Source organism: Telopea speciosissima, chromosome 2 (assembly GCF_018873765.1).
Source record: "Telopea speciosissima isolate NSW1024214 ecotype Mountain lineage chromosome 2, Tspe_v1, whole genome shotgun sequence".
Classification (NCBI taxonomy): Eukaryota; Viridiplantae; Streptophyta; class Magnoliopsida; order Proteales; family Proteaceae; genus Telopea; species Telopea speciosissima.
The window spans coordinates 9,992,139-10,019,895 of NC_057917.1; the positions used below are offsets into that span (position 1 = coordinate 9,992,139).

At 41.4% G+C, this 27,757-nt stretch overlaps 1 protein-coding gene across 1 annotated transcript; it reads left to right on the top strand.

The window, feature by feature from the left end:
- Nucleotides 1-11,091: 11,091 nt before the first annotated feature.
- Nucleotides 11,092-13,501, top strand: LOC122652847 (L-type lectin-domain containing receptor kinase VIII.1-like). Its single transcript, XM_043846722.1, has one exon. The coding sequence runs from the start codon at nucleotides 11,155-11,157 to the stop codon at nucleotides 13,297-13,299; it is 2,145 nt and encodes a 714-aa protein (XP_043702657.1). The 5' UTR covers nucleotides 11,092-11,154; the 3' UTR covers nucleotides 13,300-13,501.
- The last annotated feature ends 14,256 nt before the right edge of the window (nucleotides 13,502-27,757 follow it).

Consider the following 27,757-nt stretch of genomic DNA (forward strand, 5'->3'; position numbering starts at 1 on the left):
CCGAGCACCGAGTCCATATCGATCCAAGTCGAAAGCCGACCCAGCAAAAGAGAAGGAACTACGCCTTGATCGACAAGCCGTGATCAAAGAGGAGGTGGAGAAGCTCTGCCAATCAGGGTTCATCCGAGAAGAAAAATTCTCGACTTGGTTGGCGAACGCCGTTACGGTTCCCAAGCAGAACGGAAAATGGAGGATGTGTCGACTACATCGACCTTAACAAGGCTTGCCCAAAGGACGAATACCCACTACCTCGGATTGATCTCTTGATTGACGCCACGATGGGGCACGAGATGTTGAGCTTCATGGACGCATACTCCAGCTACAACCAAATCATGATGCATGAGGAGGATGAGTCATACACGGCATTTCGAACTGACCAAGAAAATTTCTGTTACAAGGTCATGCTATTCGGGTTGAAGAACCCCGGAGCAACATATCAACGGCTGGTGAACTATATATTCCGCCGGCAGATCGGAAGAAATATGGAAGTCTACGTGGACGAGATGTTAGTGAAGAGCTTGAAGGCTGAGCACCACTGGGCCGACCTGGAAGAAGCCTTCGGCGTGCTAGGGAAAAACCAAATGAAACTGAACCCCGCCAAGTGTGCATTCTGCGTGACCTCGGGAAAGTTCCTCGGCTTTATGGTCTCCGTCAGAGGCATCGAGGCCAATCCGACGAAAATCAAAGCCATCCAAGAGATGAGCCCTCGAAGGATGATCCGAGAAGTACAAAGGCTAAACGGGCTAGTGGCGGCGTTGGCACGATTCATGTCGAGGTCGGGCGATAAGTGCCTGCCGTTCTTCAAGGCCCTCAAGAACATCAGGAACCCGAAGGACTTTATTTAGTTGGACGAATGTCAACAAACTTTTGAAGAGCTGAAGAAATACTTGGAGAACCCGCCTCTTCTCAGCTGAGCCGAGCCAAAAGAAGAGCTTCAAGTTTACTTAGCCGCTACCCCGGTGGCGGTCAGCGCGGTGTTGGTTAGGGAAGAAGGCCGAGCTCAGAAGCCCATATACTACATCAACCATATTCTTGTCGACGCCGAGACGAGATACTCCAAGTTCGAGAGGGTAGCATTCACTCTTGTCACGGCCGCGAGAAAGCTAAGGCCATACTTTCAAGCTCATCCGATCGTGGTGCTGACCGACCAGCCTCTCAAGAAGATATTACACACGCCCGATGTGTCAGGACGGCTGATCACCTGGGCGGTCGAGCTGAGTGAATACGATATAAGCTATCGCCCGAGGACCGCGATAAAAGGGCAAGCACTTGCCGACTTCGTCGCCGAGTTCACAATGCCCGACCTCGAGGTCCAAGAAGAGAAGACAGCAGAAGAAGCCAATGCGAAAGCTAAGGCCGACCCGACCTGGACCATGAACGTTGACGGCTCGAGCAACCCCGGAGGAAGCGAGGCTGGGCTGATCCTGGTGAACCTCGAGGGGTTTCGCGTCCAATATGCCTTGAGGTTCAAGTTCCCAGTCTCGAACAATGAGGCCGAATATGAGGCTCTCCTGGCCGGACTCCGAGTCAGCAAAGCCATAGGCGTCAAGCAATTGAGGGTGCGAGGAGACTCGCAACTTGTGGTCAACCAGGTCAACGGAGACTATGAGGCGAAAGATGAAAGAATGATAGCCTACTTGAGCCGAGCACGGGAGTTGATTTTCGAGCTCGGGCACTTTGAGATGACCCAAGTACTGAGGAAAGAGAACGTCGTGGCCGACACCCTGTCTAGGTTGGCCGAGGCCGACCTCCTAAATCTGAGCCGATCAATGTACATTGAGATTCTGGAGAAGTCATCCTTATAAGAAGAAAGCGTCAAACACGTCGAGGAGGACGGGCTAACCTGGATGGACCCCATTGTAAATTACTTGGAGAATGACCAGCTCCCGGAGAATCAGGAAGGACCAAGAAAAGTCAAAATTCGAGCTGCCAAGTACACCATGATCGACGGAGTGCTCTATAAGAAAGCCATCTCAGCGCCCCTTCTCCGATGCCTCGGACCGAAGGGAGCCGAGTACGCCTTGGTTGAGGTGCACGAAGGAATATGAGGGAGCCACAGGGGCGGCCGAGCTCTAGCATATAAGATATTTCGACAAGGGTTCTACTGGCCGAGAATGCAAGAAGAGGCCATGAAGTATGTGAAGATGTGCGAGAAGTGTCAGCTCTTCGCATCAGTGCTGAGCCGACCTGCAACAAAGCTGACCTCTATGCTGAGTCCAATTCCTTTCGCTATGTGGGGGATGGATATACTTGGAGACTTCACCCCGACTTTCAAAAATTGGAAATACGTGGTCGTTGCCATCGACTACTTCACTAAGTGGGTCAAGGCCGAGCCCCTGGCCACCATCACCGAGAAGAGCATGGAGAAATTCTTCCGAGATAAGGTGATCTATCGGTTCGGACTACCCAAAGTGCTCATCACTGACAACGGTGCGCAGTTCAACAATCCGAGTTTTCGAGAGTTCTGCAAGCACTTCTACATCGATTTTCGCCCGATCTCGGTAGCTCATCCACAAGCCAATGGGCAAGTGGAGGTGCCGAACCGAACACTACTTGCGGGGACCAAAAGAAGATTGGATGAAGCCAAAAGAAGATGGGTGGAAGAGTTGCCGAACGTTCAATGGGCATATCGGACAACCATGAGAACACCGATCAGGGAGAGTCCTTTTCGGCTAGCATATGGAACCGAAGCCCTCACTCCCGTCGAAGTCAAAGCGTCATCATACCGAGTGCTTAACTTTGATGAGAAGACCTACAAGGATGGGCTTAGAGTTAACCTCGACTTTCTCGTCGAAGTCCGAGAGAACGCCTTGCTTCGAAACACAGCTTACAAACAGAAGACGGCAAAGTACCACGACTCGAGGGTGAAGGAGCGGCATTTTTGCCAAGGAGACCTCGTCCTCAGAAAGCTCAGCGCGTCCCAACCAAAACAGCAAGGAAAGTTAGCACCAAATTGGGAGGGACCGTATATAGTCTCCAAGCAAATTCGCCCAGGGACGTATCGCTTGCAGACTCTGGGGGGCAAGAAGGTACCGAGGCCTTGGAACTCGGAAAATTTGAAGAAATTTTTTCAGTAATTCCCTCAAGTATTCTGCTCGGCACGGTTTATGGCGAGCATATTTGTACTGGGCTTTGGCCTCAACGTTCATGACTCAATAAAATAAAGTCTTTCTCCACTACTTAGTGTACTTTTAAACTCCACGCATGCTGAGTCGTAAGACCGATCTTCATAGACCTGGCCGACATAAAAGATCGACACTCATAGGTCGGCAACCAAGTCATAAAACCGGTCCTCATAGACTTGACCGACGTAAAAGATCGACCCCCATAGGTCGGCAACCAGGTCATAAGATCGGTCCTCATAGACCTGGCCGACGTCAATGACTGACACTCGTAGGTCGGTAGCCACGTCACAAGATCGACCCTCATAGGTCGGCTACTAAGTCAGAAGATCGACCCTCATAGGCCGGCGGGCCCACAAGCACAAACTCTCACCATGACCGAGCTGAACAAAACAAAAACTAAGCAAATTTTGCCAAGGCATTGTGCTCGACCCTGGAGTCAGTTCGGCCGCATGGCCACGCATGTGGTAACCGAGCCAAGCTGACCGCTGGAGGCAGCAAATTAACTGAAGACTATAAAGACGAACGGAACAACGCATACAATGAAAGAAAGGCCAACGATTGTCGAGCTCAAACACTTAGACAAAATTGGAGGAAAAAACATTTCATTCATTAAAGGCCAACGGCTCGGCACGGTTACAAAAGTGGGCAGCTCGGCCCGTTACAAAAAAAAAGTAAGGAAAAGAAGGTGATCAAAACCTCGAACTGGGGGGTATGTACATCAAAAGAGGAAAAAGGGGGGCCTAAAGCTCGGTGGTATTCAGGGGGTCCTCGGCAGTAGGGTCCTCGACGGCAACCTCCTTATCAGAGACGTCCTTAGTGGCAGCCTCGGCGAACGGGTCTACCTCGTCTTGCGGAGCGGTCTCGGTCAGGCCGACCTGGTCAACCTCCACCCCAACATCGTCGCCCAATTCCCCGACTATGGTGGTCGCATCGTCGTCGAATTGAGAAAGATTGAGGGAGGGGTAGGTAGCCTTTATCTCCTTCAGGAGGTCGGCTCGGCCCGCGTCGAAGCCGTCGTCGTACTGCGGCTTCCTTATCTTATGGCACACCTGGGCATATTCCTTCGACATGAGGTAGTCGGTAACCGCCTCGGCTTGAGCCCGTGCCAGGTTGTCCTTGGCCTTCTTCTTGGCTTGGTCGAGCTGAGCCTTCAAGGCCTCGACCTCTTCCCCCCGCTTCGCTGCCGCCTCCTCCAAGCTCTTGACCTCGGCCTCGGCTTCGTCGAGCTTTGTGGCGGTCTCCCAATGTGCCTGGACGGCCTTACGTGCGTCCCCGTTAGCTTTCTCGACCTGAGCCTCGAGAGAGGAGTTCGCGGTCAGAAGCCGTTCGAATCGGAGGAGGGTCTCCACGGCCTTGGAAAACCCCTACAAAAGACGTCCGAGCATTAGCGAAGCCAAGCACAATAGGTCAGACCCCTAGTAGGTGCTGAGCAAGAAACTTACCATATTGAAGTCCTGGAACAGGGAAGAGATGAGCTCGGGATCGGACAACTTCTCGAGCATTTCCTTGTCCTTAGGGAGCCGACTTGCGTTGAGCCACTCCTTAGCATGAGCGGCCGGGGTCAAAGCCGAGTCCCCTGGGAAGAGACACCAGCTGGATCGCAGCAGGGCATTGTTGGCTGAAGCCCTCCCCAGGACAAACCGAGAGACGTCAGTCGGCAAGGCCACAGGCGGAGGACCACTACTTGTCAGATTGACCGAGATCTTCTGGCGTTTGATGTCCCTCGGCGGGCTTAGCTCGTCCTTTCGACCGTTCCCTCTTCGGGAGGGGCTCAACAGAGCTCTGTTCTTCTCGGCCTCGAGGCCGACCACCGTGTTAGTTGGGCTCGACAGCACAACCTTGCCCTTCAATGTCTTGGAAGTCTTGCCTCGGGACTTCTTCTCGGCGTTTTTCTTCCTCCTCTCCACAATGGTCTCGGCCCTGAGCCGAGCCTTGTCTATAGGAGGAATGTGGCAGACCACTGCAAGAAAGACAGCGCGTTAGAAACTTGCCGAAAGGAAAAAGACCAAGTAAATGGGTCGGCTCGGATGCCCTAGCCGACCCCAACGGACCAAAAGAGGCACAGCTCGGACTCCTACCGGGGGTCATATGCCACCTTTGAAGGAACCCCTTGTCCTGGAGCTGGAGGACATCGAAGGGCTGATGCTGGCGGATCAGGTCGAGCGAGGTCAGCTCGTTCTCAGTCAGGGGCAAGGCCCTGTTGACGCAACCCAAGTGGATCTCCTTCCACTCGGCCCGGAAAGGGCAGTTCGAGATGGAAGTAAAGAAGAATCGAGGCTTCCAGTGCTTATTTGAGGTTGGCGCCCCGACCAGAAACTTGTGGCCGCTAAGGGCCACGTTCTTCCTAGTGCGGCGGGTGAAATAGTACCACCCCTTCTCCGAAGACTTCTTCAGGAAATAAAGCCGAGAAAAAAGAGCCATGCTCGCAGCTCGGCCCATCTCGCAGAAAAGGACGTGGAAGCCATACACAGACAGCCATGAGTTTGGCACTAGCTGACCTGGAGACAGGTGGAAATGGTCCAAGACCTTATCCACCAGGTCGAGCACGGGAAGCCTAAAGGCATACCTGAAGGGCATCTCGTACAAGGCTACCTCGCCAGGTCGGATGTAGCACGCCATCTCCCCAGGGTTAGGAACTCGGAGCTAGACGTCCTCGGGGATGGCATAAGTCGCCCTGAGGCGTTGGAGGTCGGCATCAGTGACTATGCTCTGGACGATGCCGACACTCCCCTCTTCAGACTTGGGAACGTCAGCGGACGAGCTGACCTAGCCGACCCCACCTCGGGAAGAACTCTCCTCACCCGACTCCTCGTCATCTGTCGAAGATGATCCCGAGCCCTCGGCTCGGTCTTCAGGAATTGGTTGGGCCTCAAGGCCGGACTCCATGGGCAGGGGAAGCTCGGCGACGTCGGCCTGACGCGGCTCCGCTACGGCGGGCTCGTCTGAGGTCGAGCCCAACAGGTCTATTGTGGGGGAGCGAGCAGGGAGCTCTCAGCTCGGACTCGCACCCTTAGCCACCCCAGCGAACACCTCGCCCGCGTGACACTACCAACTGACATAATGGACAGAGGGGACTTACTGGTTGAAGAAGCTTCGGAGACGAGCTGAGCACGAACTAGAAAGCTGAGAGTGCCGAGCACTGAATGAGCTGAAGAATCCGAGCTAGCCGAGCGGTCAAAAACTTGAAACAATGAAGAATGAATGAGAAAGAGTCACGTACTTATAGCCTCTGAGCAAAGAAGATCTAACGGCCGAGAAGAACTCAACAAGATCTAACGGCCCAGATCAAAAGATGATTCAAATTCCCGAGCCTGCCATAATGACTCCAGATGACGTGGCACTGACACCCCAACTATCAAACTGTACAACGTCCAATCGTCGATGAAGCATGCTCGGCTCGGCCGCAATGAGGGACAATCGAGTAGACCGAGTTACTTCACTCATTAGTGCCGTGCCGACCCCTGATGAGTGGGGTGGCCTGTGATAAGGCATAAATCACATAACCAATCGAAAGCTGCCACATGGCCGAGCCGAGGACAGTCCGATAACCGAACCTAGCCGTGTGGAGTCAGGCCGACCCGACCACCGACAGAGCTGGCATTCTGTCTCCTATGTGCCGAGCACCCGCACCGTGGGGTGCCACCCAAATCAGCCATCGACTCCGAGCCGACCTCACGGCTGTCAGTCGAGGCCGAGGCCGAGGCCGAGCTCTGAGGCCGACCACTGTGGCCGAGCTCGGAGGCCGAGCCCTCGACAAAAAGCCATCGTAACTACTCGTCGGGAATTGCGGAGTCACATCAGCACAATCAGAGAGCCGCAGGATAAGGATTAAGCCACAATCCTATCGCGATACGGAATCACACTTATATATGGATTCTTACCTTAACGGGAGTCCGACCTCGAAAATGACTCTCCACTCCACTCAACGGGGTAGAGCCTTCCAAGAGAAGAACTCCTACCATACTAGGACTCCTCCAACCGCCTCATCTCCCTCTATAAATACTCAGGTATGAAGCTCAAACGCTCACCTCACTTTTTACTAGCTGTTACGCTGTTGCGCTGGAGACCTGACTTGTGCATCGGAGAGTCCTAGGCCGGAGCCACACCGACTCTCTTGCGCTCACTCGGTTTTTTGCAGGCTCATCCGTGGGCGAACCGGAGGACGGAGGTTTTCACACGCAACACTCACCACTCCCCACTCCTTTTCGTTAACCTTGCCCTTCAAACAAGGTTATCTTATATTTAGGAAGGAAGTTGACATGTGAGGACGGGATTTAGAGGACAACATTCAACTTGGTTCTTTTTTTGGTAAAAAAACCAGTCTATTCAAAAGAGCGAGATACGCTCTCATCTTCAATGAGATAGGGATTAGATAAAGGTCAATTTGCCCTCCCGGTTGAGGACAAGGCCCTCCTAGCAAGAGCGTTAGCGATAACATTTCTAGTTATTAGAATAAACAAAAAAGTATAAGACTCAAAGCAAAGCAGCCTTGAAGATACATGATGTCTTCTATTGTTCTACACTTGGGCGAATTGGGAAAGGAGTTGCAAGGCCAAGATTGCTTCTTGATTATCATTCTCAACGATCAAATTATCCATCCCCTCAGAAATAGTTTCTAGCGTTCCTTGCCTAACCGTCAATGTCTCATTAAGAAGCACAATGCATGTATTGCAAGGATTAGAGACTGTAGTAATGCAACAACCTTGGAAATCCTTGATAATAAATCCCAAGCTTCCTTGCTTTTTCTCCAGTTGAACCGAAACATAACAGTTAAACTTAAAGGACGATAGGGGAGGGGCCTCCCATGAAGACGAAATCGTTAAACCCACTGACCTTAGTGAGGGGAAGACAATGATGATGTTCCCAAATATTCTCTCTACGACTTCTGTGTTGCTCAATAACCTCCAAAGGAGCCCACCGATATTGATAGATTGATTGGCCCTTAGTTAGTGTGTCAAACAATAGATTTTTTGGGCGCATTGTAGGTTTCTTAGTCGGGCTTGATAAACAAACAAAGACACTGACAACTTTCATAATGAGATATGAGATATTGAGAATTAGTCATTTTGAAAATCTTTTTTGACCCTTGATTTAAAACAACTTTTGCTATCGTCTCTAAGAAATCAGTCTCAGCTTTTCATTTCTCAATGGTTATGGTTAATGGATATGTGGGTGAGGCTTTTTCAGGGCTTGGGGCGTCTTCAATTCCTCCAATTCCTCTAATAGGGGGAAGTAGACCCCATTTTGGGCAGTGTTTTTGGGTAGAGGTAGAATGGTCATTCCCAATCCAATGTGAGGAATTGAAGAAATTAGAAGGGACAACGAATTGGAGGGGACAATGATTCCACTTCCGGCTCCCTCATCTCACAGGAAAGTGGTTGATTTTAGCTCTGGGGAGATTCCCTATTTTTACTGATGTCTCTTTCCCGTTCTCCTTGGGCTGTGGGTTTGGGTTCGCTTAATTTGGATGATTCTAGTATTTATTTTTTCTTAATATTTTTTTTATTATTTTCTTTCACAAAAAACAAAAAAAATAATAACATTTTCTAAAGACAACCTATATGGATGTGTCATTTCAACAATCCCTTATTTGATTATACAAAATACAGTGCATGCACATTCTGGAGCATTTGAAAAGTAATAGAATTATACAAATGGAAGGTGCATACTGCCAAACTACACAGAATTTATATTTATTAAAATTAAATATGAATATAAACAGTTTCTGAAGGTCTCCTATGAATGATATTGTTCTCCATACTACCGTTAGTGTGTTCATGGCAAACCTTCTCTTTTAAAATAAATTAAAATTAAATCCGATTAAAAAAAAAAAAAAAACAAAATAGAACAAAAATATTCAAGTTGGTTTATTGATGTTATACTTTAGGGGCAATTCGAGGACTCATAGAAACCATATCTGAAGGTACTTATAGATTATTGGTGGAGGGTGACAACCAAGATATTATCTCGTATTTGCAAGATGTAACCAAGTAGTCGCCTTTATCAGTTTGTCCAATTGTTGAGGATATTAGGCATTTTGCTTCCTATCTTGATGTTTGCCAGTTTTCTTATGTTTCACGGGTTGCTAATGTTATTGTAGATTTCTTCAACAGGAGGGCTAAGTCTATTACGAGTAGGACTATTTGACCTAATTCTGATCCTTGTCTATCTGTAGATGTTGTTACAGAAGACTCGTGTATACACATAGTAAAGCGAATTCTCTGCCCGATCGAAGCTGGATTGAACCGACCATTTGACACTAGTAGTATACCTCTTCCGCTCATCAAGTTGGGGCGGGTTAGCTTTACGGGGTCACCTTTTACTCTGTCCCATCTCGTAATTGACCCGCTCCATTTTAAGTACAGCCTGATTGCCGGATTACCTGGTGGGTGGTGGCTTAGTGCTTACAAATTTTTATCACCTCCAATTCACTACCCGCTCCAATTCCCTCCAATCCCTCACATAGGAACAGAAATGACCACCCTACCCCACCTTGGGCAGTGTGTTCAAGCAGTGGGTAAGGTGGTCATTTTCGCTCCTATATGAGGGATTGGAGGGAATTGGAGCGAGCAGAAATTGGAGGTGATAACGATTCAGTGCTTACATGGTACACAAGTTTAATGCTGAGTTTGCTTTGTACGCCCATGATGTTGTTGGTTGGTGATTGATAGAAGGATAGTTGATGATTTATGCTTCCTAGTGCTTACGTGGACACAAAAAAATCAAAGTGAAGGTGTGGGACCAAGGGAGGAATCTGGGATTTGGCTCCTGTCCTGCAGTGGCGGGAGCTGGAGCGTCTAGCCCAGCAAGACCACCTGAAAACAGGGGGTGGGGTGGTCATTTCACATGTGGGGCCCAGGTGGGACCCACCTGGGAAATGACCAGCCCACCCCTGTTTTTGCGGTGGTTTTGCTGGGCTGGACGCTCCACCTCCCGCCACTGCAGGATGGGAGCCTTTTCGAGGAATCTGAGGATCATTAGGGGTTATAGTATTCATGGTTTGAGGAATCGGTTTCATATCGTACAATAAGTATCGATTTTGCAAGTGACCAATTCTGATACTGTGCTGATATCATATCAGTGATACGATACTAACAAGGGGTAAAATAGTCATAAAATTCATTTTAAAAGAGAATCAGGGGTATATTTGTCCAATACGATCGATCCATGTCGATACTGTATCGGTTTCTGGGTTGACCTATATTCGTTTTGATATTGTGCACTAAAACTATGGATGTAAATGAATAGCCAAAATCCGTTATCGTATCCGTATTCCTATGTGTTTAGCACTATCTGAATCCGTCTGAAAGCTAAACGGATGTGGATACGATCGTACGAATAGGTTATAGCTATTCAAAAAGCTATATTTACATGTAAACGGATAAAATAACCGTTCCATATCCGTGTCCGTATCCATTTAGCACTATCCAAATCCATCCAAAAGCTAATCGGATGCGGATACGGATATAGCACTATCCGAGCCGAATCTGATCTGTTTACATCCCTAACTAAAACCACGATGCAATTGGCACCGGAAGGGATGCGTAGGGTGCACTCTGCGTATTCTACAAGCACCAACCGTTTAGCACACTAATTATTATGTGGAATTTAGGTTTAGATAGCTAACCCATAGTCAAATCCTGTCACTGCTGACGAACTTACGTGCATTGTCCTATTTAATTATCCTTAATTAACCCTTAATCCAACTCAGAGAATCTCTTCTTTCAGTGTTGAGTCTCTTTCTCAGTAGTTAAGCCTTTAAGTAGAGTTGTAGAGATTATCTCTCTCTCTTTTCTCTAAAATTTAACCGTTGGAGTTGGACACTTGTCTCCATATCATACACCTGTCCTCGTTCTCCTTTAGATTCTCGCCTTCAAAGCAAAAGCAGCACTAACTCTCTCTCTCTCTCTCCTTCGGATTACTCAGAGGCGGCTGTGATTTGTGAGTGATAGTGAATTAACAGTTCAATCTCACCGCCCAAGAAAACCCAATTTAATCTCTATGTAATGGGTTGCCGGCGACATTAGCGATGTTGTTTTGCTGTGTTCACCTTCTATCTCTGCTTCTCTTGCTGGGGTTTTCTGCAATTCGAGTTGAAGCTGAGAGTGAAACGACGGAATTCGACTTCAGCACGTTAACGCTAAGCAGTCTGAAGCTACTGGGAGATGCCCATTTGAACAATGGTACCGTTCGTCTCTCCCGTGATCTAGGGGTTCCTTATTCCGGCGCCGGCAAGGTCTTGTACAATAAGCCCGTCAGATTCCGGCAATCGGGCACTGGTTCACCGGCTTCTTTCTCAACCTTCTTTTCAGTTTCTGTTAGCAATCTCAACCCATCTTCGATCGGTGGGGGACTGACCTTCCTTCTCTCACCAGACGATGGCACAATTGGCGATGCCGGTGGGTTTCTGGGCTTGGGGAATGGAAAGGGTTCCCTGTCAGGCTACGTTGCTGTTGAATTCGATACATTGATGGATGTGGAGTTCAATGACATTAATGGCAACCACGTTGGTTTGGATCTAAGTAGCATGATTTCTACTCAGGTTGGTGATTTGGATGCCGTTGGGATCGATCTTAAGAGTGGAGATCTCGTGAATGCTTGGCTTGACTATGATGGCTCCACTCGTTTGTTTAACATCTCCGTCTCTTACTCTAATCTCCGGCCGGCAGATCCACTTTTGTCATTCAATCTCGACTTGGATCGGTTCGTCAAAGATTTCATGTTCGTGGGTTTCTCTGCTTCGACTCAGGGGAGTACAGAGATCCACACTGTCGAATGGTGGAGCTTTTCTTCTTCATTTACCGGTTCTTCTGCGCCTTCTCCTTCTGTCTCATCTTACCCTCCACAGCCAACCCCTATACCTTTTACCCCAATGGCTAATTCTTCCAATCTCCCACCTCCAACTCCGGCTCCTTCTGGTTCAGTTTCAAACTCTTCGGAGCCAGTAAAGACCAGTAAGTCCTCTTCCTGTCAGCTCTGTAAGCAACGGCCCGGGGCGGTCGCAGGTGTGGTAACAGCCGGAGCTTTTTTTCTTGCCATTTTTGCTGGTGTTCTCATCTGGGTATTCTCGAAGAGGGTCAAACCTCCCAGAAAAGCAGAGTCTTTAGCATTGGATATTGTCCAAACTCCAAAAGAATTCAGCTACAAAGAGCTGAAATTGGCAACAAGGTTCTTCAATTCAGACAGAATTATAGGTCATGGCGCGTTTGGAACTGTGTTCAAAGGTATCATACCAGACACAGGAGCTATGATTGCAGTGAAAAGATGTAGTCACAGTGGAGGTCAAGGAAAGGCAGAGTTCTTATCGGAGCTTTCAATAATTGGGAGTCTCAGGCATCGGAACCTTGTACAACTCCAAGGCTGGTGCCATGAAAAGGGTGAAATTCTTCTGGTTTATGATTTCATGCCCAATGGAAGCCTCGATAAGGCTTTGTTCGAATCCAATTACACTCTCCCATGGCACCATAGGCGAAAGATTTTAATGGGTGTGGCCTCTGCTATTGCTTACCTACATCAGGAATGCGAGAACCAGGTGATTCACAGAGATGTCAAGACCAGCAATATAATGCTTGATGAAGCCTTCAATGGCCGATTAGGGGACTTTGGTTTGGCAAGGCAGGTGGAGCATGACAAGTCACCTGATGCCACAGTAACAGCAGGCACAATGGGTTACTTGGCCCCTGAGTACCTTCTCACAGGTAGAGCAACAGAGAAGACTGATGTGTTCAGCTTTGGAGCTGTAGTACTTGAAGTGGCCAGTGGAAGAAGACCCATTGAGAAAGAAACAACTGGGGTAGGTAAGGTTGGGATGAGCAGTAATTTGGTGGAATGGGTTTGGAGTTTGCACAGAGAAGGGAGGCTTCTGGGTGCAACTGATGCCAGACTTGGTTGTGAATTTGATGAGGGAGAGATGACAAGAGTGCTCTTGGTGGGGTTGATATGCTCTCACCCTGACCCATTAGCTAGACCTACAATGAGAGCTGTGGTTCAGATGCTAGTGGGTGAAGCTCAAGTGCCTATGGTTCCAAGAACAAGGCCCACTATGAGTTTCAACACTTCTAATCTGTTGCTGAGCTTGCAGGATAGTGTTTCTGATATTAATGGAATGCTGATAACCCTCTCCACCTCCTCTTCCTCCACAGATCACAGCTTCATTGGTGGAGAACTAGTCTGATTGCCATCAACTTTGGTTTTTTTGTTTTTTAACTGCCATAATATTTATAAAAATATAACAATTATTTGTTTTTGTATTTATGACACAATAACATGCAGAGCTTGTTGAAGTATGTAAGAATATAGTATTTATCAGATAGAAGAAGTGAGCTATTATGATTTGAGAGATTAATTTGAAAGTGTTGATGAACAATTCTTTCTTAGGTTTTCAGTTCTTCTTTGGATCATAAGTAAAGGGAGGGGACAATGTATGCCACACCACAGCACTAAAAGCTAGAAAAAAGGTGAATGGGAGAAGTCAATTTTCATAACCTCTTTTGATGGAGTTTGGGGTGTGTGCGACTGTAGGGAAGGGGAGCTGGAGAGGAAGGAGAGAGGTAGTGGCCAGTGGGTGATTGCTTTCACAAGTAATCCTTGTCAAAAAGACTCCAAAAGGGTTTGAGGGTTTGAGTAAAGTAGTAGAAACTAGAACCTAGAAACTAGAAAGGGATTGGCTTTTTTAATTTTTAATTTTTAAAGTTTTTTTGAGTCTTTTAGTTTCTTGTGTTGATGGATAAGGAAGAATCAAGTAAAATGAAGTGAAGTGTGGGAGGAAGAAACGAGAATACTTGAAAGGATTGATTTTCACTTTACCGTTGCATGTGAATGTGATTATCTTCTTTTGATTACTTTCTCTCTTCTCTTTCTTTTTGGCTTGTAATGGCTTATCCTTTTTTTGATCACTTTCTCTCTCTCTCTCTCTCTCTCTCTCTTCCATTGGCTATTCCAGATCTTGCTGTAACTAACTGTTGACCAACGAAGATGATGATTCATTCTTTCTTGCTATAATACTCTTGTTGTAGATCATTGACAGGTCACTGGGGTAATCTGCTGTTTGAGAAAAGGAAGCATGCGTCGCCTTTGTGGAGATTCCAATATACTCTTTTTAGTGGGTCCTACACCGACATTGGATTGAGCTTCATTCTCTCCAAGAAGCCCAGTGTCCAGGGGTATTCAGCCGTTGGACTGTGTCGTACACATCTCAATGGCTGATTAGATATGCATTGGGATGTGTGCAACACAGCACAGCCCAGCCCTTGGATGCCCCTTGGGCACTACTTGGATGTTAGGCTCCTGGAGAGGAGCCGGATCACCGACATTCTCTCCCATTCTGACCATGTGGACCTATGAAAATCTCATATGGATAATGCCGTTCTCGAGACCCACATTGGTGTAACGTGCATATTCCTTCTTAGATTGACGCCATGGAAATGACTCCTTTAAAAAAACATATTTCTTTTTTATCTTGCCTATCAGGTATTAGTAATCGGCATCGCAACTTGACACTGATATCGGATTGGTCTAGATCAAAAATCACTTCTTTTTTTTTTAATTTAAAATCTTTGCATTTTTAGCTGATTCACTAGTCTAGCATCTGTATCGGACACATGGGTCGTGATCTCAGTATTGGCTGGATCGGATCGGATTGGCTGATACGGATCAGGATTGCTCAAACTCGGGCAAATATAACACTTTTGCCCCTGTTTTCTTATTTTTAAAAAAAAAAAGCTATTTTTTTTTTACATTTTTACCCCTGTCCGTACAGTTGAATCGGATCAGTATCGGGATCGGTCTCGGCCAATACCGATCCAACCCGGCCAAAATTGGCCGATTCGATCCAATACCTCAAAATCTCAAACCATGATTCGGACACGATTGATATTGTTACGTATCGGCTAATAGGGAACCAATACATAAATCCCTGTTGGCTATGTCTCAATGAGCATTTATTCGATTCTTAATCATATTTTCATGGTGTGAGTAGCAGATTTTCACAAACTCTCTCTTCCCCTCGATTGGAATCTTTAATCCTTCTCTAGGGTGGGAATGTATAGAGGGTCGCCTCTTAGATTAGGGTCGATCTAGGACCCAAAATTAAAATATGACTCTATAAAAGGGTTCTAAACTTCTAATCTAGATCCGTCAAATCAAAGGTTAGGATATGGATCGGGTTGCAGACCAAGGAAGGTGTTATGGACCTTAATCCACCTGATTAAACCTATCTTCCAATATATTCAATCAAAGTTTAATAAAATACAAAATATGAAATAAAAAAACAAATCAAGAGAAAGATAAGTACATTGCTGATGCATTCAGCAACAAGGCAAAGATTAGTATACGAAAAAAAGTAAAATTTTCATACGAAACCCTAGCTAAATGCATGGAATGGTTAGAAAACATCATGACCTAACATGTGTATACATTGAACTACTGGTTCAGAATACTAATAAAATAATTTTGATAATATTTAAATTCATGTATATGTATAAATAATGCGTGAACACATCAAAGAAAACTTTAAAATATATATATATATTTTGATAAGGAAAAAATATATATAAAATCATGATAAAATACTAATCATCCCCAACCCATTTACCAGCATATGAGATATGATAAAATTAATATAAAATTCGTACACGCTAACATAGGCTGAATATGACAAAATTCAAACTTGAAAAGTAAGGAAAACTTCAAAATAAACTAAACTTAGAAAAAAATAATTTTGAGGAGACTTTGTAAATCCTTTTCTTTTTTTTTTTATGTGGTAAAAAAGAATCCATATGAATAAATGGCACGTAATACACAATGTTTGGATACAAATTGAAAATCAAGCAGTGTAGTATGACCATAATAGTGTCTTACATACCAATGATAGGGTCTTCCTGTCTTTGTAAATCTTTTGCTAAAATGAAAAAAACGCAAAAGATAATAGACGCAAATAAAACAAATCTTAGAAAGAAGTGGTCCTAATATGAACAATAAACTCTAAAAGGACAAGTGAACAACTTACAACTTACCTAGGATGAGAAATCACCAGAATAGAGGGGTCGAGGGCTTTACTTCTCTCTCAAATCCTTAACTTGAGTTACAATTGTAGAGGAAATTTGTATACTCCAAAAATTCTTCCAAAATCATGGAGGATTTAGGTAACTTCTTCAGTTTCTTTATAATGTGGAGGGTCAGATCACACCTAACACCATTGAATTTTGGGTGAGAACCAAGTGGTTTCTCATCTACGATTAAAAAGAATATAAAATCTTTCAACCAATAGAAATGGGATAGTCTTGTTGTAGTTAATCATGATCTAAAGATTCCATAGGGGTCCAAAAAATCAATTTGGACAGATTTTGGACCCCAAAGAGTCTTCCAAGGGCTTTGTGATGGTAGATTGCGTAAAAGCCAATAGTTCATGCTTTTTTCACAAAAACCCTAATTTCAACATTTGTTGCATATTGTTCGATGTTAAAAGCATGAACTTTGACGTTGAATGTGTGTTGGAGGAAGCTCACTCGATGTTGACAGGGACTTGGTCAACGAAAATTAACTTCATAGCGGATCTCAAAAGAGGATAAAATGAAATCTTTTTCAACTGAGGATACAAATAAGGACATTTTCAAATAATTTTAAGCACCCTCTTTTACCCTTAAAAGACTTTTGGGAATAAAACAAAGGACAATAAAAGAATATTATATATATTCTAAATACACTTATAGAGGTATCATTTAGACTATCCCAATTAGATCTATCCACTCATAATTTTATTTATATTTCTTGGAATTTCTATTTCATATAGTAAAAGGGATTTTTTATTGCACCCTATCTTGTCATAAAAAATTCTTTAAATTAATGGTAAAAGAAGGTTTTTCAAAATAATTTAAAATTGAATACCATTAATGTTATTCTCAAAAATTGTCATTATCTCTCTCTCTTTTTTTTTTTTTTGGTAGAAAAAAATTGTCATTATCTCACACATGTTTTGAGAGGATTTGACCCTCGCTAAAAGAAATGTGTTATACTAAGAAGGAGAATAAATAAAGTTATACAAGGAGTCAGGGACTGTCTAAACGACACCTTTGTAGTTGTACAAAAAACTTGGCACATTCTTTTGATCGTTTTGTGTCTTATTTTCAAAAGTTCTTTAAGTTAATGGTAAATGAAGGTTTTTAATAATAATTTGAAAGTGATTTATCATTATGTTATTATAAAAAATTATCATTATCTTTTTGTTTTTTTAGGTGAAATAAAAGTATTTACCTTCATTGGAAGAAAAAAAAATTGTTACACAAACTATCCCTACTTTCCAAGCTATTTAACACTTAAACACAATCGTTAGTGAATTCTATTAGTTGCTACTAAGAGGAGTTTTTAAAGATTTTTATGACCATTTTATCATTGAGAAGGTAGAATTATATATTTATCCCTAACCATTTTAATATAAAAAAGGTAGGACCCACCTTTTTTCTTCAACCATCCGGAGGTTAAGAGTTCCTGTTTTTTTCTTTCTCTCTTTCTAAGTTTTTTTTTTTCTTCTTCTTCTTCTTATGATATGGGAGGATCCATGACTAGAACTCAATACCTAACAAGGACTAGGCTTACTGGAACTAGCTTCAACCCCAGATGCTGTCCTGTATTTTTAAGAGTCTATAAGACAATTGAGAGTGGTAAGTGATAACGTCGGAAGGAGGCTTGTGGACAAATGTTACACATATATGATTGATTCAACCCAAAAAAAACAAAACACATAAATGATTGCTAGGTTAAGAAGGGACAAATTACACATAGGCCAATGGGGTGTGATCGATCGATGGAAAGAGGAATCTCTTGTGGCCCCCCCATTGGGACTTCTTATCAGTTATGGAGTCAGGGATGAGGTTAAAGGTGGAACCCAATTCTGTTTTGCTTTCAGTTTGAAGTCTTACAAGAGAGATTTATTTCATGGGTTCTATTTAATTTCCAAACCCAATTTGGATTTTGGAGAACCAATACACCAATAACAGCAGTGTAAGGCATGGATTTAGGAATTGGTGTTGGTTTGGTCTTTGGGGGGTAGTCCAAAGTCTCGCCCCAAATCTCGGTTTGACATGTGGTGCTGGTTATGGTATAAGGAAATAAAGTTGCATTTTTATCGCCACCTATAGGTTTTAGTCCAACTCAATCGAGATTATTGATCTGTATTGGTATCGGCTGTCCACTGCTCTTAGAGTCATTTTAGGTCGATCTCTCGATCTTTTAGTTCATTCAATTTGAATCTAATCACTCCTGTGTATTAGAGCATCCAAAGATCTCCATTGAACATGACCATTCCACCTCAAATGACATTTTCGTAACTTATCACGTATCAAAACTATCTCCAAATCCGCTTTAATATGGTCATTTCTTATTTTATCTTTCCTAGTTTTGCCATTCATCCATTTCGACATCCTCATCTCTTATGTCTATATGATGTTTCTTAAATGCCCAACATTCCGCATCGTATATTATAACCAATCGTATGGTTGTCTGATAAAATTTTCTTTTAAGTTTTAAATAAATGCATCGATCACAACAATTGGACACACCTCTCCACTTCATTTACCTTTTTAAATTCTTTATAAAAACAACATCTATATTACCTTATTTATTTATGATTGAGAACAGATACCTAAACTAATTACTTTGCAAAATCTCTCTCTCTCTCTCTTCATTTTTACCATCTCATTATTTGTGCTAGTGTAACTAAAGTTTCACACCATATACGTTGTTTTCATTCTACTTATTTTAAAACATTTTTATTCCAATGTTGATATCCATAACTGCAACTTGATGTTAATTTCTATTTTTTTCTCATCCACCAAAACAGTATCAACATAAAAAACATACACTAAGGAACCTCATCTTGAATATTTATGGTTAAATCATTCATGATAAACGTAAACAAATAAAAGCTTAAAACTGATCTTTGATGTAACCAAGTATAATTGAGAATTTAGGAACTTAATCTTCATAATTTTTAAACTAGTCACCACATAATTATGCATATATTTAATTATGTTCATATATTTACTCAAAACATACTTCTTTTCTGTAGTAGACTCTTTGAGGACTCTGTTATAGAATTTTTCTAGGTCAACAAATGACCATATGAAGATCCTTCTTGCATAATCTCTAAAATTTTCCATAAGCCTCCTAAGTTAGTAAATAGTCTATTTTCTAAGTCTACAAATGACCATATGAAGATCCTTCTTGCATAATCTCTAAAATTTTCCATGAGCCTCCTAAGTTAGTAAATAGTCTCTATCGATATTGTGGATTTTTTTAATATAAAACCAAAATTGGTTCTCTGTAATAGTAGTTTTTTGTTTTAGATGGGTTTCACTAACTGTCTCTCATAATTTCATGGTATGACTCTTTAGTTTTATGCCTCTAAAGTTATTGCAAATTTGAATATTTCTTTAATTTTTGTAAATTAAACTACGTACAATGCTTTTCCGGCATTCATCTAACATTTTTCTTGTGCTCATAATGTTATTAAATAGTTTGGCTAATCAGGATAAACGACAAATTCCTAAGCTCTTTCACACTTCTATTGAGACCACGTCTGGGCCTAGTACCTTGTCTATTTTCATACTCCTTAAAGCTTCTTTTACTTCAGACATCCTAATCTTTCATATATATATTTACAACATGAAATTTGGTTGAATAATGTAATCTTTCAAGACACGATTACTCGAAATGTCTTCATTTAGTAGGTTATAGAAATAATATTTTTTGAACTTCACTTTAATATATAGATCTAACATGATTGAGATTTCTATTCTTCTTTTTCTTTATTTTAATTATCTTATAAATAATTCTTTTTCTCTTTCCTTTGTGTCCAGATTATTATAAAGATTTATATATTTCTTCGTCATTGTTTTTCTCATAATCTGTTTAGTTTCATTTCTTACAAATATATATATTTTTAAATCCTCAACAACCTTAATTCTTTGTAAAACTAACAAAAGATTCTAGATTAGTTGACCTAAAACCCAAAAAAAGATAAAATAATAAAAATAAATAATGGCAAAATCTTCCAATCCAACCCCATATATAGGTACCAATATCATGAACTAAATCCTTATTATAAAGCCAACAACCAATCCAATCGTCATAATATGAACAAATACGTCCTTATTATATATGCCACTGAAAATATATTATATAATATATGAGGGCCGCCAGCACATGTTCACTGATCTTCCAGCCTTCTTTGATGTTGACGAATTCCAAACATTCACCGCTACACTACACAAACATTACGCTACTACCACTATATTATTGTTATTATAATTAATGACAATACTTAAATAAATATCTGTATTGTCTTTTTCTTGCTTTGTTAGCAATTAGGGATCAGGACTTGACGTAGGATGCATGAATGTCATCATCATGTAGGTTCTTAAAGAAGTAAAATAATAATAAGGTCCCGTTTGTTTAGAAAGAAAAGGTGGGGTGGGAATGTTGGGAAGATAAAGACCCACATGTTGGTGGAGTTTTGTTAAGATGAAAATATTGAAGTGAAGTTATTTTTTGTACGAACGGTAATCGAAGTCCCACTAAATTGGTGGTCGGACTTTGGGTAGGACAAGAATTGGATTTTGAAATGTCACATTAGTAAATAAAACATTTAATGAAGTTCTCTAAGCTTTTATAAGTTCACCATTCCAAGTTAATCAAACAAGGTTAGGGTGGAATTTAAAAATATCACATCAACATTTTTCTACCCTACCTAAATCCCTTCTAAACAAACGGAGACTACAAGAAAGAGAAAAGGAATTTTCTTGTGGTTCCTCCGTACCTATGCCTTAGAGGCACTAGACACCTCTCATGAAAGGTGAAAATCCCATCTTTATTGTTGTTTTACTGAACACACCTATTGGCTCTTGCATTGACATAAAGCACACGTTCCTAGACAAAAAGTGCATTTCGAAAAGGAAAAAAACTCTATCTAGGGATGTGGCTTATGCGAGCGTTTTTATGTGTCTGTTTCTCTTCTCCCATCTAAAAAGACATATTTACCCTTAATTTGGGGAAGAAGAGAGATAGATGCAGAGAGGCACTAGTATAGATCACACTCCTAGACAGAGATTTTTTTATATATATAAGTAGATGTTATGTGCATACACGGTAGATGGACCCTTATTGGTAATTATCAACATATGTAATTAGGTGTAGTATATGAAATTATCCGATAATAGAAAAAATAAATTTAGTATTAGAAATGGATAGTTATTAGAAGTTATTTTAACCATGCTATGTTTTCTTTTGATTAGTTTTACAAATAATGAATGAAGAAGAAATAGGCTTCCTCAACCAAGCCAAGAAGTAAGGCTTCGTCTATGAAACTAAAAACCCTTAGTTTTTCTCCTATCTTTGATATTTCTAACCTTTTTTTTTTCTCCTCCTCGTGTACACTTATCAATAAACTCTCATGTCCTTCGCTTACAAATCAAGACTCAATGTAATTAAACGTAAAACTTAATTAAGTGATAAAATAAAGCTTTAAAAGTATAGCATTAGACATAAGACTACAAAAGGTGGTACATGACAGCATGCTTCCAAGTAGTAGGTGGTATTGATTGATTTCAGCCATAATATTTGACAAATTTTAAAACATTATTTTATTTTAGGATCAAAATTGCCATGTGGTCCAACTAAGTCAACCATCAAGGGGGGATTTCTCTTGACAAAACTATTTCCTTTTCTTAATTTGGTAATCAAAGTTTATAAGCTAGGGTGGTGATTTTTCTAATTATAAATGGGAAAATTTTATCCAAGCTGCCATTGGGAAAGGAATCTTTGAGCAAATGCTTCATTTTTTTCATGTGAAAAATTAATACCAAAATTCTGATTATTTGTTATTTTACCTCGTGTCAAATTTATTATCTCTAATTCATAAAATAGCCTCTTGTGTGCCCAACACTATAGATTTTCCTATAGTGATGGATTTTTAAAAGAAGGGGGGTCAATGTTCACTTACGTGAGTGTATATGAACAATTTACAACCGTTCAAATGAAACATTTCTACAGAAAAGATTCCTTCTGAACGATTGTGAGTTGTTCACATACGTGAACATTCCCTGCATTCTTTTTAAAACCCCCTAACACTTGAAAATTTTTATGAACACAGTTTCAGGAGGGTATTTTGAGAAACATATTAAAATCCTATAGGAGATTATAAACCCTAAGATGATGTGATGAATTTTAACCACGGGTGGAGGAAAAATTTCTCCAACTTTATATGGAAAGAAAGGATCTTGAAGTTTTACTTTTCCCCAAATTTTGGACATCTCCGGCCACATGGCAATCTCTTGGAGATTCTTTCCAAGTGGGTCGCCAAATTTTACATATGGTCAAAAAGGGGAAATGATCTCTGTATTGGGGGCATGTAGACACATGGGGGTGGGCGAAATGATCGGTCTGCCCCATGTGTCTCGTGTGCTCCCAAGAAGAGAACATCACCTTGGTCAAAAATAACAAAAAATAAAGGCAAGAAGAACTTTGTGAGATAACGTGACACTTGCATCCAGACACACAAGGGCTGAAATGATCACCCCATCTAATGAAGGCAAAAATGGCCTGCCCTATTAATGAATTTGTTTGTATGCATAGAAGCCACGCTCCCGCATAGAGAACTCTTCCTTAAAAAATCCAAAAAAGAATAACCCAGTTGGCAACAAAGAATAGATATCAATAGATACCAAAAAATGAGGATAGTTACTATTCAATATGAGCCAAATCAGTATTTATACCAATATGGATCTTTAAATTATGATTGACAAGGACCTTACAATTAAGAGGTTATGAATTCAACTCTTCTTGGACCATTTATCCCAAAAAAATGGCTTAAAAAAGACCAGCCTAATTTCAACCACTTTTTTTTTTTTTAATAAAAACATTTTTGGTTTATGGAATCATTCAGAGTATTAAAGAAGTCATTGAATAATAGCCGTTAGATGAACGTTTATATGGGGTGATAGTGGTGGTTCCTTTCTGTAACTGGAAAAATGATTCCAATTTCTAAGCAACGGACAATGGGGGTTTTATAATTTGAAAAGCAAACCTCCCAACCCACCAACAACAACAAAACAAAACCATCAATTCTACACCTCACACGAACAAACCGTTACCCAATTCTCTCTCTATTTTCTTTGAGGCTACTCAAGATCAAGAGTCATGACCATCAGTGACAGTCGGGTCGGGTCGGATCGAGTTTAGAAAATATCCTGTACTAAGATAGTAATACCAAACGGTCCCGAGTCCAGACAAAGAAACCATCTGCCATACTTGGAATGAATTCAGTCCCAGTTCCATGGATCTTTGTCCCCTCCAATTCCCTGTCTGACCCAGTCCCTAGTGCCTCTAATAAGGAGAGGCACAATGACCACCCTACCCCTACCTAGGTGGGATCCATCCCCTTATTACGGGCACTGGAAGAATTGGGCCGGGCAAGAAACTGGTGGTGATAATTTTACCAGTTCTATAAGGTTTGGGACACCCATAACATGCTATTTGTTATTTCTTAAGTGGATTAGGACATACTACTTGGTGGGTCCCACCTAAGTGATCAATTGGGACTACAAAGTAAACATGAATGAATTATTGGAAAGGATCAAGTTTTCTTTCACCCACATCAAGGTCTTTTAGGTGTTTTAGATATACAAAACAAGTGTATCGAGCTGGATCAGACTGTGTTGCCTTACAAAATATCGACATCTTGGTTTCTTTGAACCATTTTACTTTCCCCTCTATTGATACCATCGATGTTGTATCAATATTGAATCAATATCGGGTACCGACGATATCAATACATATCGACTAATAAAGCCAATCTAATGCCTTGCTTTTCTAGACCATTTTACTCTCCCCTCTTCCGATACCATCACTACGATATTGGTATTGTATCTACATTGAGTACCAATGACAATGATACGTATCAAATGAGACAACCGATCTATACCTTGGTTTTTCGGACCATTTTACCCTCCTGTATACCAATAACAACGCTATAGTATTAGTATAATATTGATATCAAGTACCGGTGATATCGATATGTATCGGCTCATACCGCCAATCTAGTACCGATATTGATATCTTGAACCATCGTGACCCTCATTGAAGAAAGAATCTATTAATTTATAGGTTTGATGGTTGGATGAGACTCCAAAAATAGTGTCAAAAGCATTTTGTTTTTTTTTCTTGGTAAGAATTCCAAAAACATTTTGGACATTATAAATAAAGGATAGAAGGAATAATGACACCCCAATATCTAGATTCTCTTCTCCCACGAATAAAGATAAAAAACTTTCCCTAAAATTTCAGTGAATATTTTCTTCGTTCATTTGGACCATAAGAAAACGCTCAAATATGGTTTCAAACAATTTGAAAAGAATAAACACCCAGATCAGACTGTTAAATGTTATTGAATCATGGACCCTAGACCCATACAAATATAAGAATTAACTTTTTCCAATTGTGATACGTGGCATGTTTTTGTCAGTTTTTGGTATCCTTACACCTAAAACGTTGTCTCATTCCATACCCCGTGTTATTGGTGAAGTCTGATTTCGATCCAGAAAATGCAGTTGGGATCTTCGGAGGGCTTTTTCGACCTCGAAACGACCTTGGATGGTCTAAAAAGGGCGTAGATCACAACCAAAGGCAGTGAGCTGTGTTGGGCTCGTCATGACCTTCAAATTGATATGTTTTGAGACATATATTATGTTTTGGTCCGATCCTATTTGGTTTGGCATTTTTTGGGTCCAGGGGCATTTCTGTTCTTTCTCGCTTTAGGACTTCTCTATATATTGTTCTTTTATCTGGGAGGGCTGTATGAGAGGATTTGTAACATTTACAGAGATAGTGAAATCCGTTATGTTGCTCGGCTGTGGATGTAGCTTCTCACTTTGAGGTTGAACCACGTAAATCCCTTTGTATTGTGTGTTGTGCGTTGTGCGATTTCTCATTTTCGTTTTCTTCTGCAAATCGTCACTTATAGCGTTGTTTTCTTAAAACCTCGAAAAGGCAAAACCAACTCATCACCATTATGGTTCATGAGATCAAGTTACCTAAACTCATTAGAGAGGTTTTCCTGATGGCCTGCCTAGGAAGGCCTTTCTACGGATTTTCAGCTTCTCAAGTGTGGTGCAATCCAACCGTAAAATCATGGGCAGTGGCACATCTTTTTGTCATTTCAAGTGTTGGTTGGACGGTTGGATTCTTAAGTGTGGTGCACTTAAGAGGATAAATTTCCCTTTTCTACAGTATCCAAATATATACTACATGGTAGGAAACTTTTTTCAACATGTAGACTCTAATACAGTCCAAACAAGTTGTGCAATGTAGTGATTCCACATGTATACTTTTTTTTTTTTTTGAAGATTTATTTTTTCTTTACCAAAGGTGCAGAAAGAATCTCTTCAATGATGGTGATTTGATAATATGATTAGACTCTAGGAAGAGTGAATGCCATCACTAACTCCCACACTTATTGTTGAAGGTCTGAAATATTTGTGAAGAAAGAATCTCTTCACTGATGGTGATCTGATAATATGATTGGGCTATAGGAAGAGTGAATGTCATCACTAACTCCCTCCTATATTGTTGAAGGACCGAAATATTCTTCTCAGTCCAATTAGAGGATCAAATCCTGTGGATGAAGAAATCCTCTTTTCACCACGAATTAAGAGAAACTACGTCTTTTTCAGTGTACAATACCTAGTTCTCAGTATACATTCTGTAACTTTTAAATTTTTTTTTTAAAGTCACAGATACACATTCTGTAACCTTTTTTGCTTTTATTTCATCTGTTGGGAACATTTTTAAGGAAAATTACAGCCCAAAGAGTGTTTTTGGATATTGCCATTTGAAAGGGGAATGACTGCAAGATTCATGCAATCCAAACAAAATGGTGAACTTTTCATTGTTCCTTGAAGAGTTCACAACCAATAATTATTTTTCTGATCTCTCTGGTGCCTGCTCCAATCTCAAATAATTTGGGATCTCGAAAAAGTGGACCAGTTGGGTATACTCAATTCACATAGCCATTACCACCCAAACACTGGATAGCGTGCTACATTGAAACAAAAAACACCTAAGTGATTCTAAATTTGTTAGATTTGATATGACAACTCAAGCCAAAATTGCAATTTCTATGTTATCAACAGTTTATATTAATTTTTTTTTGGGGGTAAAAACAGCTTATAATATTAGAAATCATAACAATCAGGCGATATTACCAGGGTTGGGTTGTGTTTGATATGCATTTTTTGAATAGATTCTAGGTCTATAAAGCATTCTGAAGTGAGAAAATAGAAAATAATCAAGTTTTAGAATGGTTCTAGACCCAAAAGAAAATTAGAGGCAAGAAAAATGATTACATAATGAGAGCAGGAACTCTGACCTTGATGATTATACATATCAGCAATTTCCCCTTCAGTTGCAATGTTAACCAACAGTGTGAGTTACAAAAACTTTCCTCCCAAGAACCTTTTTCTTTCTGAATTACAAAACTTTTCTGTGGACCCTAAACATATCAGAACCTTGAACTGCAATATCCCAGTTCTTGGTAATCTTTGCAACCTAGCAAGTCTCTCCACCTGGCTAGCTAGCTTCAAATCTGAGGAGTTTCTTCCCAGTTGGCATAGGAAAATTTGCCTCAATCATAAGTTTCCCTTGACTTGCTCGATAAGCACGATACAACTATCTAAGCATGGGCCAACTTATATCATATACCTATTGGACAAGTGTGTGTCCATCAAACCCGGTTCGATTCGGTTCAACCCGGTTCACCTTTGTTTTGAGCATTTATACATTTTAGTTTAATATTGTCACATGCGATATAAACTTTTTGAGCATTATGTGTCCGTAAGTTATACTTAAAATGGTAGTCACGACCAGGGTTTGGGCTGGGCACCCTTATCATATGGTCGTCGCATTGGGTATACCTAGACATGTGATGTCAGGGTACGAATGTGAATGCTCACATGTTTGATGTGTGCATTGGCGAAGAATCTACTTTGTCGATTCCCTCATGTATTACTGCCAGATGTAGGAAGGGATAAACATGTGTCACCGACACCCTGTACCTAAGGGAACCCTGTCACTGCAAAGTGTGATCGCATTCTTTGGTTTATCAATGACTGAGACTCAAGCAAGTCAAAGCCAGTGTTCTGGGAATGCGTGAACACTTTGTGAGTGAAGGAGTTATCCAACACGGTCACCACTGCCCGATTGGGGAACACCAAGATAGAGCTCTCGTGCATGGTCGGATCGAATGCGGATCGACTGCGTTTTGGAAATGGTTTTGCAAAATTTATTTTACATATAATGATACATTATTTATAGTTATTTCAAATAAAGTGTTTTATCGAGTTTTGCGGGACCCGATCAGATGCATAGACGTTCTTATATGGACATGTACTATGGATTGGGGTTTGGCAGTACATGTGTACATGCCCTAGATTCCATAATGATGGTGTTGATTAGTGGGGGGTTGTATATGATAAATTGTTATCATATAGGGAGTTATTTGGAATTTGCTAATTTAATTGGCTCTTTATTTAATTAATGGATTTGGTGCTAATTGTAATTATCCATTAATAATTAAATAAAGAATC

Coding starts and splice junctions, on each gene's coding strand:
- LOC122652847 (XM_043846722.1), top strand. CDS start 11,155: ATGTTGTTTTGCTGTGTTCACCTTCTATCTCTGCTTCTCTTGCTGGGG.